The sequence below is a fragment of the Trematomus bernacchii genome, unplaced genomic scaffold (genome assembly GCF_902827165.1).
Source record: "Trematomus bernacchii unplaced genomic scaffold, fTreBer1.1, whole genome shotgun sequence".
Taxonomy (NCBI): Eukaryota; Metazoa; Chordata; class Actinopteri; order Perciformes; family Nototheniidae; genus Trematomus; species Trematomus bernacchii.
Window position 1 is genome coordinate 4,573,603 of NW_022987899.1, and position 21,980 is coordinate 4,595,582.

Below are 21,980 nucleotides of genomic sequence, written 5' to 3' on the forward strand. Positions count from 1 at the left end.
TTTTCCAGTTATTAACTCCGTATTAATAAAGCTATCATCTCCACATTTTGAGAAAGTTACAAGCCGTTTGACAGCAGCAAATCTGGCATATTTCACAGAAGTCCCGTTTAGTGGTTTTGCAAAGAATTAACCACTCTCCTGTTTTTGTTCCATTCTGCGTTGAAGTACCTTTCTCTTTGCCCAAATAATCTAGCGGTCTCCTTTTTTTCGACAGTTTAGTTGTACAGCTTTACCCCCTCAATGTCCCGACAACAAACCTCCATGCAGTCGGAACCAGCCTGTTTCAGTTCAACGACGGCGGTGGCGGCGGCGATTTTGACAGTCTCTGCTCCCGCAGAGCTGCTGCTTTTGGGTTCATCTGGTTTCTATGATTGATGAAGGTCCAGGTGTGTGTGTTTGTGTATTTTTTGCATTTGTGTGTATTGTGTTTGTTTCCCGGGGAAAACACTCACGAGAAACACCGGCTGTTGTTGTTAAGGCTCTGCTACTACTCCTCTCTCTCCTCTCCTTCTTGTAATTATGCCGTTACAAGCTTCAAAGTTGTATTTATCATCTGAATTTGCCGAAAGAAGTTTAATATTCTGAAAGCCAAGACTTTGTTTATTTAAAATCAGATAAAAACAAACTGTAACGGACCCTGCCGTGTTATCTATGATTACTATAAGCCTTACATTCATAATTTCAGCGGAGGGAGGGGAAGCGGCGCTGTGGAAGAACAGAGTGGCGAATGAGAGGCGAGCTGTCATCTTCCCTTTACAAGCTTCAAAAATGCCTGGAGCTAATGAGATTGAATATAACAATCAAAAATAACCAAATATACACAGCTAGATCAGATCGCGTTTTAGATGCGACTTTAGAGTAGAGGGGAATTATTGAAACAGGATTTGTACAGTGTTCCGCGGCATTCGCCGCTGCGAAAATGTGGGGCAGGGCTGAAAAGTGGGGGGGCCAATGGCCCCCTGGCCCCCCCGCTTCCGGCGCCCTTGGCCAGGATAATAAAATGGCGGCTCTACAAAAATTTCAGAGTTGTACGGGGCGTGGTTTGCAATTCGCCCAGCCAATCAGAACTGGGGCACTTTTTTCCCCCAGGAAAGTACCATCTCTCAGCAGGCACTAAAAATGGGGGTAAAAATGTGCGAGATTAAGTGCTCTTTTTGGTGTGAACGCGACATAAGGGGTACTAACGGAACTAAACGCATTTTTTCTTAAATGGGTTGTTTTTTTCCCCCCTAATTTGCAGTTACATGTAATTTGTTACTCCCCAAGCCAGTAAACTAATATGCCTTTTACTCACATGCCTATAATCTTGTAATTCAATTTTATTTCACAAGTCTACAAAGTGTCAGCTTGCAGAAAGTAAAATTACTGATATTGTGGTGTTACCTTTATTATTTGTACAGTCAAAACTCACCCAATCATCAGCAGCAGTTTTGGTCATGGATTGTACAGAACCCACCATAAGTCCATCAGGTAAAACAACCACATCATGTAAACATAATTATTATTATTATTAATATTGTTACCAGTTTAAAATGTCCACTGAAAGGGAAATAGTAAAATGGTATTTTTTTACAACCTGAAACTTATTTTCTGTTTAAGAGAAACTTTATTAATCCCCGAGGAGAAGTACAGTTTTTACTCTGGTGTTATTCTACAATTACCCGAAATACACACACACGTGCACAAACAGGACATGCACTAATGGAGAGGTGGCAGAGCGAAGGAGAGGCACATGTTTAAATGCCTCCACACAATAATGAATCGAATATTTATATTTTCTTTGATTATAATAAAATACATTTAAAAATCAAATCACAAACAGTTAAAAATAAACATCAATAAAAAAAATGTTTAATTTGTATTTTGCTAAATAAGCGTGAATATGCAACCCAAGTCTATAAATAACAACTTTATCACAAAATAATTGCATTGTTAAATGTGATCGAACAGAGAGTATTTCCAAACAATAATGTTTCCTATATTGTTGGGAATTTTAGAGATATTTTTCTATTTCTGTATTTTTAACTGGACCCAAATAATGTCGTGGCCCATTTTGACCCAAACTGAACCAAAAGGTGAAAAATGTGAACATGGTAAAAGGGTTAGATCAGAGAGTCAAACACACTTTCTGATGGGAAGCAGGTCGATAGAAAGGCAGGTGCGCCCCCTCCTGGGTGCTTTAGCAAAGGCTTAAATCCCTGTGTTCCCTCCAGAGGGAGTTTCTCTCCCAAACACTCCCCCACCCTGCATGAAACGCCTCCATTGGACTAGTGACATCACTATGCAACACCCGTGCTAATATTTCAACACACTCTCACTCCCTAAGCGTCCAGGAGCGACGCTTGGTCAGGGTCCCGTGGCGTCCAGTTGTGACGCGCCGAGGCTCTTTCAGCTTCATAAACGGACGCAAAGAGCTTTCAACTGATTGCAATGTATTCCCATCGGCGGCGGTATTTGACGCTTAGGGAAGCACGGCATTCGTTTGTGTCGGAGGCTGTTAAAGGCAATGTGAGCGTCCATTCCCATTGGATAACGGAGAATTGTACACCCGGAAGTAAGTATTCCCCTTACTGTCGATTGATTTGACAGTGATATCTCCACTACTCATCAACTCAAAAACACCAGATTACTGTATCCTTGTTAATTAAACGACGGTTTTAGTGTGTGAACAATGCTTTTGTCACGTTTTCCCCTTCAATTCTGAGAAACAAGTCGTTTTCTATATATATGAGACTTCAAATGTGTTTTATTTTGAAACTACACATCAGAATGTCCTTATTTTCTCTGAGTGACTAGATGGGGTGTCCTGCAGTGACGTGCGGTGAGGTTCATGGCTGGTGAGGCACTGACTCTTTCAGAGTCAGATTTACAAATATTATAATTTGACCTTAATCGAAATATTCGGTTATTTTCAAAAGCTTTTTTAGTCTGATGCTTCGATTCATTTTAAACAGACCGTTCAACAAAAGGATACCCAAAATCTAAATATTGGATTGTTCTTTCTTAGTAAGATCCCATTTTCATTACAATTGTGGTCTTACCTTGACTTGAAGATGAAGTCCATGCTATCCTTCTGGACAACAATCTCTATTACTTTTTTGTAAAAGTCCTCCTTATCTTCCTGTAGTTTCAAAAGTCTAGTTTGTTGTTTGCGTCTACCGTCTCTGCGTAGAATTACGGTAGCAACAAGAACCTGTGGGCTCACGTGTGCCCCCTTCAGTGTGGCAGAGGTTATGGCTGCCTCCCCTGATGCTTTTTTCATTGCCGTTGTATGATGAGACCAGCGAGCCTAAATATCATATATACGTGAAATAAGTTATTTAGAGACTATGGATGGCGAGGATAAATGTAATAAAGGGATCTACAAACATTACATGTGTGACCTACAGTGAGATGGTAACAGGCATGCGCTTAGGGCCCGCTTTCCAGCCAGTTTCTGTGGGGTGACACATTCTGAGGTGAGGCAGAGCTCAACTGTGCCTCACCTCACCCCACAGTAACTGGCTTGAGCGCGCTCACAAAATAAGTGCCCGCGCTAAATTAGTGCCCGTGCTCCAGCAAGTTACTGTGGGCTTACGAGAGGCAGAGCTCGTCCCTGCCTCACTCCTCATCGCTCCCGTAGCGGAGCTCGGCCAATTTGCTGATTTTGACTATAAAAAGCGATTGGAATCATACAGAAATCACACTTACAACACAGATCAGTGGAGACATTTTATTATTATTACTATTTAGTTTTTCTTTAGTTGTTTTTCCGTTACATTGGAGTATGACAGGGGAGGCCCTGACTGCACGTCGCTGGTGTCCTGCTATCACCCTGAAGTGAAATAAGTCTTTGATACTGGACAGTTTTTGTTTTATTGTCATCTAAAAACAGAGGGATGACAGCTCATATATGAGACTTCAAAGGTATTTTATTTTGAAACTCTACATCAGAATGTCCTTATTTTCTCTGAGTGACTAGATGGGGTGTCCTGCTATCACCCTGAAGTGAAATAAGTCTTTGATACTGGAGAGTTTTTGTTTTATTGTCATCTAAAAACAGAGGGATGATAGCTCATATATGAGACTTCAAATGTGTTTTATTTTGAAACTCTACATCAGAATGTCCTTATTTTCTCTGAGTGACTAGATGGGTTCTCCTGCTATCATCTAAAAAGAGGGATGATAGCTCATATATGAGACTTCAAATGTGTTTTATTTTGAAACTATACATCAGAATGTCCTTATTTTTCTCTGAGTGACTAGATGGGGTGTCCTGCTATCACCCTGAAGTGAAATAAGTCTTTGATACTGGACAGTTTTTGTTTTATTGTCATCTAAAAACAGAGGGATGATAGCTCATACAATAGAGACTTCAAATGTCTTTTATTTTTTCTTGCAGGTCAGAGTTTGTTGACTAATATAGTTGAGAGTACAAATAACACTTTTAAAATACTATTATGCACACTACTACATTAGGAGCTGCTCGACTTATGTCTCTGTGTCTTCAGGGTGTTCACAGGGGAAAAGAGAGAGAGAGGGGCAGAGTGATTCGCGCCACTCATTACCCTGGGTGTATATTCTAGAGTGCTCCATGCAGAAAAACATGTATTCATACATCTAAATGACATAAAGGGGTCCTATATTTCATATGGGTTACATTATACTTTGCACAGTCTGTTAAATGCCATATTACTATTAATACAGATCCCTATTGTGCTGTTATCACAACTCATTAAAAAAATATAGGTTACAGAATTGTATAATTATATAAATATAGGTAAAATATAGTGATAAAATATAGGTTACATACCTTGTGTTTTGATGTGAGAAATGACAAAAAGATGGTTCCAGAATGATTCAGAAGTGGGAAAATGAATAAAGCAACCTCTGGGTTAAAAATAACCCAGGCAGGTGTTCAACTGCAATTGAAGCCCTAATAACCCCTTTGACCCAGCATGAACAACCCACCAGTGTGTTTACAGTACCCAAATAACCCATAATTATGACCCAGCCAAATCAACCCAGCAATGTGTTTATAGAAATAACCCAGCATTTTTTAGTGTGTAGGGTTTGGGAATTATGGCAGGTTTAAAAAAAAATATGAAGGCGAATTTCAAGCTGTCCTCCACTCTAGCTTTGAGATCACACACCTTAACGAGCTGCTCAATACACACTAATGTTCAAATCTGAAGAAGGCCTCTTTACCAAGGTCTGAACAATGTTTAATATCTCTAAAAGTTGTGTTACATGAATAATGTCAGAAAGATGTGTAACATTTTAAAGTTGGAATGAGGTTTCTGAGTGAAAGTATGAAGGAACAGTTAGCAGTTGAAGTCGCATGAAGATTTTTCAAGTCTGAAGAGTTTCTCCATTGACTTCAATGTTAAAAATGTGATGAATTATGGGATGTATCTCTGGAATTATGAAATGTATGAATGAGAAAAGTAATAGCCATCGATTCCCGACCGAGCTGAACGTTTTGATGTTTGAACGGAGTTTCTGCGATGTGGAATGTGGGAGAAGAAGAGGCGCAAAATAACCCGGCGGAATAATAAAGAATTTTGTGCGTCGAATAACATATAGTTGGAATGCTGTATCAACATTCCCACTAACATATGTGTATTCTTTACTGTCGGGTCACTACAGGTTCAGCGAGCTGCATGAGAGTGATACTGACGGGCTGTCAGGAGAGAGAGGAAAAGAGAGCACCCACCCGTTTATTTTTCCCATTTGTATTAATCCAGAATTACTGTAAACTTTTGAATAAAGTAGTTTATCTACTATTAGTAGTTTGTTTAATGTATTACTTGTGTTGTTTTTTTCATTAACATAAAATAAATCTCACGTACCCCCTGCAGTACTCCAACGTACCCCTAGGGGTCCACGTACCCCCATTTGAGAACCACTGCGTTAACCCACTAAATTGTCACTGTCCATTTGGTCCTCATTGGACCCATCTCCCTGCATTTTTAATGAGCAGCAGTCTGCAGTTCAGCCATACTGGACCATGGGGTGGTCGCTCCAGGGAGCAGGGTGCTGAGTTTCTCCTCAGTGGCTGCGTTGATGGGCCAGCCCCAGGACTTAAAGAACGCAGACAGGTTCATCTCCACAGTCTGGGAGAAGGTCACAGCATACAGGTTCATCTTTCCATTGTTGTCCTTTGGAGAGCTGATCTTGAAGTAGGCAGCAAACACTTTCTTAAAGGCAATCCCAGCCAAACTTATCTTGGAGCTGCATGGAAGGAGACACAGGTAAAGGCAAATGTAAAAGGAAATATAAAAAGCAGTGTTTCTCTCATTTTCATTCACCATTTTCAGGTCAACCATGGCCAGAGATCTTTAGTATTACTAAATTAAAAAAAGAAGAGGCAGAACAGTTTCTGCTGGTTTAAAATGATAATTAATTAATAATAACATTGGTGTGCAAAGTATTATATTTTGTTTATTTAAATTGCATGTGTTTTATACATATAGGCCTTGATTATTTTGGCATGCTTTATTTGAAGTATTTATGCTTTGTGACTTCAACATCTTTCCCTTCCTGTGTTATTTTTATCTGAAAAACCGTAATATTATAATATCATCTACTTTTTGAATCTCAACTGTATAAAAAAAAAAGAATGGTATATCCAGCCTATGATTATTGGCTAGAGTTGCTCCATGGCCACAATTAAGAAATAGCTTTAATGGCTTAGCAGGGAATTGGCTTTAACTCATTGAAATTAAGATATAGAATATAGAATCGGAACCCTCTTTAATGGTCACACATGCAGAGCACACACAGTGAAATTTGTTCTCTGCATTTAACCCATCCTAGTACCAGGAGTCTAGTACTAGGAGCAGTGGGCAGCTTTTGGTACAGCGCCCGGGGAGCAATAAGAGTGTGTGGGGGGGGGGGGGGGGGGTTGTCTAGATAGGGGTTAATACAAATAATCATCCAAAAATCGTCAAATTCTAAGCTTGGCGCTCTGCCTTCTCTTTAGACAGACTTTTCTTAAAGTTCTCCTATTATACTATTTCTAGGCACATACCTGTCTATGAAGTGTTTTGCTCAAAATACCAAAGCAGATCACCCATCTAGCCATGCACATACCCCTCTATTTCGAATAAAAGGGTGTAATATAAAGTAATTTTTTCTCACCTGCATGTATGTCTCCAGGGCCCCCACATGCTCCAGGTGCCGAGTTTCTTGCCCCCCTCAGCGTAAGTCTTTGCCCGTCCGTTTCGTTTTTCTAAAGCCATAGCTCGATGAGCCTGCATAACAAGATGGAATGATTATGGTTGTTCAACAATTACATAAAAGATAAAAGCAACAAAGGCATTTTTGGAACAGCCATTGTTATGAAATACTGTGATATTACATTTGAAGACTAGGCTTTTCTAGCCATTGGTTTCAGTTGTTTTGTCAAAAAATGGACTCTACCTTTCCCCTTTCGATCCCGAACACCTCTTCATGCACATACACTGACCACAGGTTGCATGTGCACTCTGTGGTGTTCGGTTTGAATTCCCAGCAGCCTCTCTGTTGGTTGTGTCCCAGTTCATGGATGGGCCCCCCACAGGCCTTTCCCCCGAATATGGGCAGTGCTGACCAGCAGAGCTGCTGTGGCCTTGTGTGCCATGATAGGATAACCTGCATGCATCAGACCTGGATTGAGAAAAATCAGAAAAACATAGCAGTTTATAGTAACTCCAATGTATCCATAGGTGCGAAGAAGAATGGTGTTCTGTCTATCTGTCTACATGTGATTTGGGGACCTGTCCATGGTGTACCCTGCCTCTAACCCAGCATTAGTTGGGACAGGCTTCATATTTCCTGGACTTTCAACAGATGAAAAACAAATCCAAATACACTCACCATGGGAAATCTGCACATCTGTCACAAAAGCGTTCTTTGCGAGGAAATTTTGTGTGGTTTGGGCTGCCAGATCAGCGATGCTCCTCATGATCTCATCCCACAGCGCTGCCAGCTCATCAGGCGCTCCAGACTGCGAACAACATCTGATGGTACGGTTAGGATGATGTTTCAAACTCCAACTCTGCCCAGGGAGACGGAGCCTGTGCGCAGCAACGACCAATCAGCTGGTGTGGTCACGCCTGAAGAGAACAAAGAGGGTGGATGTGTTTTAAAACTGAGCAATGAATGATTTATTTTACATACGACACAGCAGTTATTACATATTCAGCAGAGACACAACACAGTGTCACCCAGCCACAGACTCACCTGATTTATAATATGGCGCCGGTACAGCCATCTGCACGGTGACCTCTAGGCCCTCCACTTTTGTTTTGGGGAGGAGCCACAAGGTAGATGAGCCCCCCCCACAGGTTGCACACCTGCATCATTTGTGCGGTTATAGTAAACCGCACATGAACACACGGTGCTCTCTTTATCACTCCAGCATTTAGGCGGTCTGTTTGACAACCTATCTGGATCTGAGGAAGACATATGATATGTGTTACTGATTGTAAGAATATTTGTTCTATAAATAAAATAATGCTACCGATCCCCTAAAAAGGCAAAACTGTCTTGTGAACACGAGAACGTTATTAAAAAGATATGTGTCCAGGTTCCCTTAGGGTCCCCTTAGAATGCAATGCCTGGATATATGGATAATGTGAGATTGCAGTACATTTAAAGACTGAATGGCACTATCTACCAGAAAAGTGTTTTTCTCCTCATTTTTTGTTATCCGTGTGTGCTATTGGGACAACAGTGCATGTACTGTAGATGCAGTGACCTAGTTTGCTGCCATATAATCCATTTATTTGTTGATGCAGTTACATTCCTCCTAAATCAAATTTAAAAAATGCACTTTCAAGAATAAAACAAATGTTTTTGTGTGGTTTGTCCTGTTTTTATTTTGTTGCATAAATGGACAAGGCTACAGCTGCATTTTACTGTGCAAACCTGTAAAAGTGACCCTTGAAACTTGCCTCCTTGGGGGGAAGATGGGGCACTAATGCTCTGCTGGGGATGTGCTTGATTACCTCTAGGAAAGTGAGCTGGGATATGTTAAGGGTAGGCCGAGTTGCTACTGGGCACAGTGGTATGCATGGGGGGGGGCATTAACATAAACACAATTAACTCAGTTGAACTCAATATTGTTTTCAGCACCTTCCAGCCCTTGTTGACAATCTCTTCAGGCATGGGCAATGTAGGTCTTCATACCAGGAGAGAGATAGAGACCTGTACTGATCCACTCCTCGGCTGTAGACACAAATGCAACAAATACACATACAGTAATTAGATCATCAAGACCATATTTACATGGATAACATTTGAAATACACATTTATCTATTCCCCTTTAACTCTACGATCGGTAGACTAGTGCAATTTAACCATACAATCATTACTGCAACATAAACAAAAATGAATCATGCGTGTGCACATATTGTCTAAAGGGTTCAACTAATAAACAGCTCAACTAAATGTTCTTAACAACAAGATCTTACCTGCTGTGTCAACATCAGTCTTGATTTTGTGGTTATAGACAAAACCGGCATCAAGGGGTTATCCTTGATGAGGTACGGCAGGAGAGCATCAGGGTTTGGGCAGACCTTATAAATCTCTGTCGCCCACACTGAGGAGCAGGTGGTCTTTGGGAGTCTTCACAGGGCAGCTGTCACACACCTTGGAAGAAACATTATGAATTATCAAAGATGTTTCTGTGACACATCACTGGTTGTTAGCTGTGTAATCTTCTAGTTTAATTTTTTTGTCCACAAACCTGAGGCATGCCTGACTTCATCACAATGTCAGTAAGGGAGGACACCACTTGTGTATAGGAGGAGCATTCCTTGGCATCCATGTGCAAGAAGATGGAGCAGTCTCTGCCCAGCCTTTTGAGGTTTTCCTCCTCATGTTTGCTTAGTTTCTCACCATGGGCTACATGGCCAGCGAAGCGGTGGAGAAGGTGGCGGAAGTGGTAGTTGTCTTTGATGAACTGCTTAGGCTCAGGGGCCTTGTGCAAACCTCCACTGATTGTTCCTCTCAACAGACTCAAGCCCATTGTGTTCAGGATATGGTTACCTAAAAAGGCAAAACCTAACTTTATCTACTGTGTTTCATTGTTGAAATGAGTACAATGGCTTATAGGACATTTACAACTTAAGTCTATGCAGGTCTGTTACATATGTAAAGCAGTAGCTGGACATCCCATGGTAAATCCTCACTTTCCTGTTTGTAACTGGAGCTCAGTTACATGTTTGCCAGGGTCAATGGCCTATTGGCCTATACTTAAGTAGGGGGGGGGCCAAGCTCAATTAAGTCACTTTGTCAGTAAATTATAAAGCGTGTCTTGAACTTGTCTATTTCAAGCTTGAATCCTATCGGGCCTTTATGAGCCTTCAACTCTGTTCAGTAGACAATTGTATAAGCATTTTAGAATTATCTATATTATTATTGTATTTATACTTTGAACACATTTTCCATCATTCTACTGTAGTACTCACTACCACGTTAATGAATGAAAATGTGTGGGGATTGACCTATTACAGTTTTGAATTGTGATTTATGACTTATTGCCTAGTACATCCACACCAGCATTAGTATTTAGAAGGTATTACCCAAAATATGTTTAATATGCATTATGCTGTTATCATGCGATTAACTATACATAATTATACAACTTTGGGGGTGCATTGCCATACCTGGGAAATGTGTTAGTTCGTTTTGCCCAGGGTGTATCTGTGCCCAGTACCAGGCATGTCCACCAATCAGCAGGCCTCCTCCCTCTGCCACAAACTCTCGAATTTCCTTCGCATGTTTATCACTGTACGCTGGGCTCACAAAACACTCAGACCTTCCTTGAACTCTGTCTTCTCACACTTTAACCCTGACTTGCTGAGAATACCGAGGCCATGTTTTGATGCAATACCAACGAACCCCCTGCCGACCTTCATCCAGCCAATGAATGGCATTGTTCCAAAACGGAGCCAGTGTCTGTATTGAGACAGTTATCACAAGAAAGGAAGCAATTTGTTAATCACAAAAAATTCTGATGGCTATAAGTAAATATGTAACAAAATAAATAATACAATTATCTGTCTGAATGAGATCATCATTCTTTCAGACGATACATTTCACTACAAGAGCAAAATCTGTACTGAATTTTTCACTTTTGAAGGTAGAAATGTCTTATTTTAATGTAAACTCTACCTGTCGTCCCAGAAATCCTTCATGTGAAACCACAATGACTCGTCCCTGCCCATAGTAGGATCCTGCCAGGAACGTCTGTCCATCCTTGGTGGTACCAATAGGAAAGGCAAGCGAGCCGTGGACCAGAATCTCAGAACTTACTGATGAACCCTGGAGGTCAAACTCTGAACCCCCGTGAGTAAAAACTCCAAGTCATCCTCAAAATCCTTACCGTTTTCTGTTTTGTGGAAAGAGGACAAGAGAAGCATAGATGCCAACTATTTGGGTCAGTCTATTAATAACCATATAAATCATGTGAAAAGAGAAAAAACACCACTAAATATGGGGTATGTAGTACGTTTTTTCTTTAATTTGGCTTTTGGAAATTTGGCGTTTTGTTATGGATATCTAAAACAATTGGTGCATGGCATAATCCTCGGGTCACAAACATATCCTGACAAACAGAAGCTATGGCATATCATTATTATGATATACTTAATGTAATGTATGGTACATAATATATTAGTTACAATAATTTCAACATAAATAATAGCATCATAGACATGTGGGCAAAATATTCAGAATAAAATGTGTCCCTCTCAAATATGTTTTAAATGTGCAATAAAAGAGAAGTAGAGTGTACACTTACACCACAGCCATCCATGACGATGGAACCTGAGGGTAGACAGGTAGATACTCTATCTCACCGCGACTCTTAGAGAAGTAGATCCCTGCCACACCAGACACTTTATTCCCCTCAAAACTGCAGCAGCATGTTCTCTTTCGGATGGTTTGCAGCCCAGTGCCACGCCTGACCTGCTATCAGCACTCCTCCTCCAGCTTTCATGAATGCCACCAGGTTCTTTATGTCAGCACCCATGCTGTAGGCATCTGTCACATAGACACCAAACTCCCGGCTGTCACCTAAAGAACCAACCATTTTGACCTGGAAGCTGGATTTGCTGAGGTTATCAGCGACTGCCTTCACTTTATTGTTGACCCCCCACAGTGAGGTTGTCAGATCCTTCTCCTCTCAGCCAGGTCAGAGCGTTCTCTACCAGAGCAGGAAAAGCGGTCAGATAGCCCTCATGACCGAGGACCACAATCCTCCCACTGCCGTACAGAGAGGCTGCCATCAGGGTCTGACCTCGGCTGTTCATTGCTAAAGGAAAGGAATGGTCTCCAATCAGCAACAGGTCACTGGGAACACAAGGGCCACGAAGGTCCAGCTCTTTCAAGCCTTTCATCAGGGACAGGTAGGCCCCTTCATTTTGATTTGGGTGGGCTGGTTGGACATGGCTGGAAGAGGATGGACAGCAGGATAGCAGAAAAAGGTGTGTGTGTTAACAGTTCCACCTAGATGTTTGTTGTGCCAGTTGGTTTTCCTGCTGGATAAGAAAAAACAGAGAGGGAGAGATTCAAACAAGCATGGAGACCGAAAGTTTAGCAGTCCACCAAGTGCCAACAAAAATAGTTTACAAATCTGCATTACAACCAAACACTACCTTAAAGCAAAGGCATTTACATTACCTGTAAGTCCAGCTTTCTTTTGTCTTGTAGGCAGTTTTTCAGGCAGGCAATCAACCAACGACACTACCTGGCGGAGAGAAGAGTGAAAATAGGTGAGAGTGAGAACAGGATGAACATCGCAGAGGTAATAAGAATAGGAGGAGGGCCTTCAATAAGCATATCCTAGTGAGAGGCTATTATTGCCAGGATCAGTGGATGACAACACCTTTCTGTCAGGGTTCTCAGTGTATGAATATGAGGCGTTGGACTGAGATACACCCTGAAATAACCTAACCTAAAAAACCTGCTCATCATGTAAGAGCAAGTCAATATTTGTAGATGTTGAGAGGGCAGGACATTGGAGCTTTGCACTCAACCAATACGCCTATCTTAGTTTCTTGAAGAAATGTATGATGACCATTGAAGAACATTTTAAATATGATGATAGTTCAAGTGGAGTGCCAAGGTATGTGACGTGTGGGCCTTTTGTCAATTTTCTAAACATTTTTGCAACATGTAAATTGTGAATAACAATAAATAATACTATGTGAATGTACAATGCAAGCTGCTTTTCTTTAATAAGCTTTATGCAGCTCTCTCATATGCCTCTACAATAGATCAACAAAAGTGCTCTTCTAAACAAAAGGATTTTCTGCAACCAGACAGCCCACGCATTACAAAACCTGTCCATCCTGTTATGGAAGCTGCTACAAAGAATTAAAGAATATAATCAGACAGTGACGGGAGAACATGACAAGCAAAAAGTCAAATGTCGCTTAAACCAGTAAATACATAGGTGGAACTTTTATCATTTGATCCAATTTGTTCGTTTGACCTAGCTTTCTTCCTTAACTCTTGTCATTGAGTACATACTGTATGTGCGTCACTGTTCTGCGCAACACACAACCTAAACTCCTTAAATCGCGCAATAAAGGACATTTAGGTGATGGTGAAATCACAAAGTGAAAAAAAGTCTACTTTACCATTCGGTTTTATCAATCCCTAACACATTACGTTACATTGTTAGTCCACAGATAACATATAATCCTTGTTTGGGTGTGTATGGAATCCCGGAAAAGTCAGTCAAAAGCGGAACCTTCGATGGGAGCATGTTTCCGAACGACCGTATTTTTATGATGGTCTGCGTCTACTACACTACAAAACATGCTCCATCCGGTTTTTTTTTCCTTCACTCAAACAAGCAACTCAGTAACAAAGAAGTTGGGGCGAAACTAGTAATGTTACATATTTATTAATATACACAGCCCCCTTGTTGCGACAAGTAAAACTTCTATGTTTGATTTATTCATGCAGCGAGTCCTTCAGACATTGCACATTGTGTATTGTTCAGAGTAAAGCGGCAGTGTTGCTGTGCAGGTGCCCGCTCGCATGTCGTGTTTGCTGGTTGGTCCCTCCGGAGCCCGGGTCCCTCTGGAGGACCGACGAGCAGTGATTCTGGGCCGGGGGCCTGACACGGGGGTCACCGACAAGAAATGCTCCAGGCACCAAGGTAAGGAAAATGTCAAAGTAAGGCATTGGTGCTTCCTCTTGTGACAGTACGCGTGCGCAATTTATTGTCAAATTGAGTCTATTAACTGCAGGTCTGCTGCAACTATGATTTCTTAAATCAATAATGATACTTTAAAATTGCAGTAGGCCTATAACATTTATTCTGAGATTTTAAACTCGTTTTATTCCACTATCGGTTTTTAATTTTCAATTTGCATGGCTCTAAAGTGATTTTGAAGTTTTAGGTTTGATATTCGACAGTCAATGTGGTCTTATTAATCCGTTTCAGACTGACCAATCCAATGACACAAAACCAATGTTATTTTCAATAACTCCTTGCTAAATAGTTCATATCAATGAAACTTATTATTTACTTTCATTTCATTAAAAAAATCATATGAAAATGCACTTGCATCCAAAAAAAAGAGGTGTGTCCTACTTTTCCTGTGTAGTAATCATAGACTGTGTATAATGTAGTATTACAATTCTGAATTTAGACTGACTGGGTCACATAGCATGAAAGTTGTTGAAAAACCAAGAGTATTCAATAAAAAACAGCATTAAAATATGCATTTAAAACAGAGATAGCACTACAATCCAATAACATAATATGTGTTGTGTGTCGAGTGCGGTATCACAATATGGGTCACAGGACATTGGAAGCTATTATTAAAAAAATCATACTTTTAATAGAGAAAATAGAGAAACGTCTGAATTTTCACAACAACACTATTATGAAATAACACCTAAATAACATGTAAAGAGATGTTCCAGACAGTAATATATTTCTTTATGGTTTTTGAGCCATAAAGTGTTTAATAAAAAACTAACTTATAGTAAAAACCAATAAAACTGGTAGTATGGATTGGGAGTCACTTGAAACGATCTTCTTTTCAATTGTTTTTTTCTAAAAAACGATTCATGAAACATCATTAATCAAAATAGGGTTGCTGGATAAGATACATTTATTATAATTTCCCCTAATATGGGCAATTTAGTGCAAAGGTATTGAACATTAGTTTGTGTCTTTCAAGTGGTAAATTATTGGTGAATTGTAATCTGGAACCTTGTTTTAAACAACTATTTAAACAACCTCTTTGCAGTGTTGTTTAAATAGTGACTTAAACTACTAAATAATTGTCAAGTTGTTATAAATGAGTTTACTTATCTTTTCAGCTCTAAATCAAAAGCCAAATATGTGTCTGTATATGATAATACTAATCCCTTTTTATTTCAGTGAAGGTGGTGGCTTGCTATGCAGACCAGGATGTGGTTGTTACACAGGTATGAAAACAAACACTTGGGCCCCACCCAATATCTCAGTTTATAGTTCAGTTAGTCTCCCTGTGAAGCTCTCCGACTAAAAAAACACCACTGCTCGACACACTTGACAACACTGGCAGGAATTTTGGGCTGAACCCAGCATTGTCAAGTATGCACTTCCTGGCAAGACTCCCCTGGTGCGCATGTGGGATACTTTGGCACGAGGTGGAATCACAAATAACTCATTATTATATATGGCTGTGACAAGACTCTTCATATTCACTACTTTTACCCACAGATATTTCCCCTGTTTACTGAGAACAGGCCTTCAATAAAGTATTAAGGCGCACAAGAGAAGACAAGTGTTGACATTTAAATGTAAATACATAAAGTAACCCTTTCCAGTGCATGCAAGCTATTATAGCAATAACTAGCATAAACAGCTCAAACTCAGGTTGGAGCAAGCAGTCCCCTAACACATGAGAGATGTTAAACTCAAGTCGCTTATGCCTGACTAAAAAAGAACAAGAGAGAGTTATTATTTGGCACAAAGCATCAGCTTCGTAATTTTGACTGAAACCTTATGTCAGCTCACCTCACCGCACTATAACCTCACAGTATCTGTACAAAGACTCCAGTATAATGTCCATACATTTCTATTTTCTTCCACAGCTGGGTCCCAATCCAAGTTTCTTGGATGATAAGAAGCTGGGTCGAAGCCAGTCAGGTAAACTCACCCATGGAGGCACCATCTTCCTGGTGGATCAGAAGTACCCGTTTAAACTGCGCTACTCTGTGAGCCCAAACGGATCAGCCGCCAACGAATCACGAAAAGGACTTAAAGCCACGGATAAGACAAAAGGAGGAAGAAACGGGCAAGAGAAAGAGGCACAGTCCAGTCCAAATATCCAGCGCAGTATAAAGGATTTCTGTTCTAAATCTCCTACGAAGGTATCCCGTCTGTCACTGTGTTTCAAATCTATTTAGTGTCTTTTTCACATGTATCATAGTTGCTTATTCCAGCAAAAATAACGTTTACTAAACTAAATGGAAGTCAAGCTGGTGAAAATAAGTGTATTTTTAATTTGTTTTTCTGTTTAGTCATCTAAAAGGAAGCTGAGTCCAGAGAGGGGCAGCCCTGAAGTCAAACGCCGAAGAACAGATGAGGAGGCCTCAGAAAGACAAGTAAAGGAAGAGGATGATGAGGAGGAGAGAATGGCTGATGAAAAGCTCAAGCAGCTGCAGTCGTGGGCAGAGAAGTCAATAGCAGAGAGAAGTAATAGCACACAGCCTTCATCATCTTCATCATCTTCAAAAGGCTGTCTCAAGAGCAGCTGGCAGCAGATCGGCAATCTGATGCTCTACACTGCTGCTGGTGTTGAAGGAAGTGACAAGGTGGGACTTCTTGCAATGAGCTTTTTTTAAATGTAGTATTTCTTTAGTTTCTAAGGTCAGAAAATCAAACAGTGTTGTGGTAAGTAACCTGATATTTCAATGTTATCGTTTCAAATAACATTTTGGCCCTTTTGATCAAATAGGAAATATTGCAGAAATATTTAAATTAAAAAACTCTTGTCATGTTATCTTAAAAATCAGCCATTGAATAAAAATCACAATTTTAGCAAATGCTAGTTCTGCCACTGTAGATCAATCAACGATAAGTCTGTTAATGTATTAGTTGCACAAATAAGCTAAGAAAAAAATATTAATATCATTGTAAATGTAATAACTTATTGGACTATTGGTTGGACAGTACATATATTTCTTATATATTGAAAATCCAGAAATATTCCTTCTTTTAATCAATAATACAAATAATTATTAGCTGTAGTTACATTAATTTTGAGTTTAGTACGGCATCATCTTTAGTCACAGGAAGTGACGTAATAAAACCTTAACAGCTGTTCTTTAAACACAGAAATGTCCACTATAAAAACATTTGTTCACTTCCTGATTCGAATTGTCAAATTGAATATATATGTTGTGGTCATTTTTTATTGTGTCGACATATTTTTTCCAGTGTTTTTTAATTTCCTTTTCATATTTTAATTGATTATTTTCTGCACCAAAACACCAAGGCCAATTCCTTGTAAGGGAAAACCTACTTGGCAATAAACCAATTTCTGATCTTGATAAGGTTTTACTTATATCACCTTACATGATTTCTGGTGCAGCTGATGTGTAATCGCGGAACATTCCTCTCGTTGTCTTTCTCCAGATTGCTGGGTTTGACATAGATGGCTGCATCATCACTACCAAGTCTGGTAAAGTCTTTCCCACTTCGCCAGATGACTGGAGGTATGTCTGCACTCCTTAATATACTATTTGAAATAGTTACTCATCATATCATGGATTGTCATATTTATTTATGTATTTAATTTACAGGATTTTGTATCCTGAGATTCAGCCCAGGCTGGCCAGCCTGCTTAAGAAAGGATACAAGGTGAGAGTCAAGACGCAACAGTTGCAATTACAATATAGTGCAGTTTAGAAGATGATAACCTGTGAAATATGCTACAAAACTGTTCCTAGTCTACCCTGTCTTTGTTTTTATAGGTGGTGTTCTTCACCAACCAGATGGGCATTGCTAGAGGCAAACTGAGACCAGAAGTCTTCAAGTCTAAAGTAGAGGACATCCTTACCAAGCTGCAGCTACCTGTGCAGGTTGGTCATGTTGTGTGTTAATTAAATTAATTAAGCAATCTTTTTCCTAATATTGTACAAAAAAAGGTTATTGTATCCCCACATTGTCTGTGTTTCAGGTGTTTGTAGCAGCCGGTTCTGGTATATACAGGAAACCAGTGATGGGAATGTGGAATCACTTGTGCGACAAGGTAAATGTTTCGGAGTCACATGAACACACACCCATGTTATTTCTGAAGTAAATCTCAGAGACGGTTTGCATTGTGCAAAGTCTAAACTTCTGCACACTCATTTAAGCTGAGTCATAGGAGCCGCCCTTTAACCCATCCCCAGAGCTATATCTTCAGGTTTGACAATAGTCTCTCTTTGTCTTTGCTTGTATTTCCTACTCAGGCGAATGATGGCGTGACTGTTGACAAGACACAGACTTTTTATGTGGGAGGTGAGTTAGGGTGGGTGTGAAGTAATGTTGCCATAGTGATAAACATCCTATGCTTAAAGGTTGCCAAATGTGTTCCCAGTTATTAGGTACGGTATGACAGACAAGGACACATACACATGTATTTATTTTTGTTTTCAAAACATAACTTTGTGTTCATTGTTATTGGCCTAATACTACTACTACAACTACACTTAAAGGGTTTTTCGGGTTTTCCCTTTCCTCTAGTATGGTGTATATAGGTTTTTGTGTGCATGTAAACGGTCTACAAAGGCCCCAAAGTTCCTCCAGAGTCCCCCCCCGCCTGTGATATCACTATGTAACTGTTGCACTTCTTTCGGCTAGCGCTCCAACACATTGTACGTGATTATGGGCGGGACATCTCTAAGCGGTTGACCAATCACAACAGAGCCGGCCAGCTAACCAATCAGAGCAGACTGGGCTCTTGTTTCAGACAGAGGGTGAAAAGAGGTGCTGCAGCACAGGCAATATGAGAAAAATAAAGAGCTTTTTGAACATTAAATAATGTAAACATGTCACAGTAGAGACACAAAATACAAATATGAACCTGAAAAAGAGCAGACTATGTCCCCTTTAACAGCCAATTTGATGCCCAGATCTGAATTTATCCCCCAAGCCAAGAAATGATGAAGAATTAACAACTTCAAAATCCCAAACATGCACACAGCTTATGACTTTACCTTTGTGCACAGATGCTGCAGGTAGGCCGGAGAACTGGGCTCCAGGGAGGAAGAAGAAGGATTTCTCCTGCAGTGACAGAATAGTAAGACTCAAGATTTTTACTCTGATTATTGTTTACCACTTTGTGCAGTTCCTCCTCTTCCTCCTACTGCCATGACGTTTTATGTTTTTTTCTTAAATGTCATTAAAACATCATGTAAATGAATATGACTCAATGTTTCTTATGACCCATTAATGTGGAAAAGTTGCACAACACTGACACAATGTGAGCATTATGTACCCACTACAGTCTTCCTTCTTGTGTTTCTAGTTTGCTCTGAACATTGGGTTGCAGTTTCACACCCCAGAGGAGTTTTTCCTGGGATGGAAGAGCGCCCCCTACAGCCTGCCTCATTTTGACCCTGTGAGTACAATTGAGTTATGACATTACATTTGTAGGTTTGATCTGATTCTGTATTTCTGTTAAAAATGTTTCTTTACCTGGACCTTTAGAGGACAATTGACTCCACTGCGAGACTCTACGACCCACCGACTGCCTCATTAACCTCCAGCAAGACAGAAGTCATTGTTGCGGTGGGCTTCCCTGCATGTAAGAGGAGAAGGGTTGTGTATATTTCACCTTTTCTGTCCTCTCCTCCCACCAAGGTTTCCCAGCAGTTAAATCTAATATTCTTTCCTCTGCTTCCTTGTTGCACAGCTGGTAAATCCACGTTCTTCAACACCCACGTCGTTCCCAAAGGCTATGTTTACGTCAACAGGGTGAGTGGTATACTTTTACTGTGCTACATTTTCGAGGTGTATATTGTAACAAATGTCTTGTAAATTCATAGACCAACAAATGCATCTTTAATGATTAGCCTATATGAATTAAAGGGAACCATTTTGATCTTTTCAGTTGTTAGTAGTGTGAAAAAGTGTCATGTTTGCTTGATGAGAACCTCACGGTTTAGACACATTTGAGTACTGTTTTTTTTAAACCATACTGTGGGCACTTCTGTTAGTCTTCCCTGACATGTTCTGACCGAGCACTATTGATGCTTTGTATCAGGACACACTCGGTTCGTGGCAGAACTGTGTGACATTATGTGAGCGTTCTCTGAAGGAGGGCCGCAGCGTCGTCGTGGACAACACCAACCCAGACCCGGAGTCTCGCAAACGGTAAAGCAAAACTGAAACTCAATTATTGACCAAACTCTTGGCAAAAAGCATTCAAGCTCCCTGTAAGTATTAGCTGAGTTTTTAGCCAGTTTTAATGGACCAGCGAACAGCACAAGCCCAATTTAGAGCTGTATCCCAATTTGTGTCAGCTAAGGACAGAGAAATGATGTAGGGTTGCACAAAAAAAAAATGGGATAGTAATTAGGTTTGTTACCAAGTATTGGATCTCAGCCAACAGAGATACCACAAAAACAGGGATGGTAGTAGAGATTGTTGGTCATGAAACAATACACCTTATCTCATAACAAAGAACGAATCAAACCCATTTCTTTTTTGTTGAAAAATGATAGTCAAACCAAACGGCTGAAGTGTCAAAATGTTTATCTAATCATCAGATCACATTTTCAAAATGTTTAAAATGTAAACCTTGTAGGAAAAGTCTTTTAAATTGATCGTTTTCAATACTGCATGTCATGATCCTGGCCACTAAAGCTGCATTCTGTAAATATTTTGGTTAAATGATAATCCTCTTCATTTATTTGAACCCATATCCTAACCCACATTAAACCCAATCTGTGACGAAATACTTTTCATGTCTTGTGTGACTAAACATTCTTTCGTATTTTCCAGATATGTGGACGTCACCAAGGCAGCCGGAGTGCCGTGTCGCTGTTTCCACTTCTCCGCCTCTCTGGAGCAAGCCAAACACAACAACAGAGTATGACTCTCCTCTAAACTCACTCTTCACTCTTTATCCTGTTTTTATTCATCAGTGTTTTTATTCATGCACATTTGTTTTCAGTTCCGAGAGATGAATCCATCAGAGAGCAAACATATGAAGGTCAATGACATGATTTTCCACAGCTTCAAGTGAGTGACACTGACGATGTTTCCTATAAACATATCTGTTTCTTGTGCAAAAAAGCTTAAAACTAAAGCACTGAGGTTAAGTAAATCTAGCTAAATGCATGCTACACAGATTCTTCTTCTTTGCTTCCTGTTATGAAAAAAAACAAAAAAAAAATGTTTTTTAATTTTGGTAATAATTGTACTGGTAATGGCCCTGGTACTGATCTGAATCTCTTTCTGGACAGGAAACACTTTCTGGCTCCTGCTCTCTCCGAGGGATTCTCCGAGATCCTCCAGATCCACTTTGTGCCGAACTTTAAAGACAGCCAATCAGAAATCCTGTTCAGGCAGTTTTCTGAGGGCTGATTGGAGGATAGGCTTCTAACAACTTTGACCTCCACATTCTCCCTGCCACAGCAACAATAGAGATAACAGCCAGTGAAGCAGCTGAGGTGTGAGATCTGAGATTTGTGCAGAGCTGATTGTCATTGCTCACAGTATTATGCAATCTGAATGGCTAACTGCAACAATGATATAAGACCTGTAATGGTAACTAAACTTGGATTAAATCAGTGTTTGATCTACATTATTATGTCAATGTACAGATATATTTCCATATTATATATCTGCCTAGTTTCATGCATATGTTATACATGTTCAGTATATAAATAATTCAGTGTTAAAACAAGGAATATTTTTGTTTTTATATCGTGTATGATAAGGACGTCCTTCTGAGTGAATTAACAATCTTCTGTTTGACAATAAAGCTTTGGAAAACACTTGATA

General features: G+C 40.0%; 1 protein-coding gene and 1 pseudogene across 1 annotated transcript; one reads left to right on the forward strand and one right to left on the reverse strand.

Annotated features, from left to right (window-relative positions):
- Positions 1-5,707: 5,707 nt before the first annotated feature.
- LOC117469985 lies at positions 5,708-13,938 on the reverse strand (annotated as a pseudogene).
- Positions 12,659-21,978, forward strand: pnkp (polynucleotide kinase 3'-phosphatase). Its single transcript, XM_034114480.1, has 18 exons — positions 12,659-13,097; positions 14,009-14,141; positions 15,378-15,424; positions 16,076-16,354; positions 16,505-16,798; positions 17,622-17,701; positions 17,789-17,846; positions 17,960-18,067; positions 18,166-18,237; positions 18,440-18,488; positions 19,199-19,269; positions 19,498-19,590; positions 19,680-19,776; positions 19,885-19,946; positions 20,236-20,345; positions 20,976-21,063; positions 21,148-21,215; positions 21,440-21,978. The coding sequence occupies exons 2-18, from the start codon at positions 14,021-14,023 to the stop codon at positions 21,558-21,560; spliced, it is 1,818 nt and encodes a 605-aa protein (XP_033970371.1). The 5' UTR covers positions 12,659-13,097; positions 14,009-14,020; the 3' UTR covers positions 21,561-21,978.
- Positions 21,979-21,980: the final 2 nt, after the last annotated feature.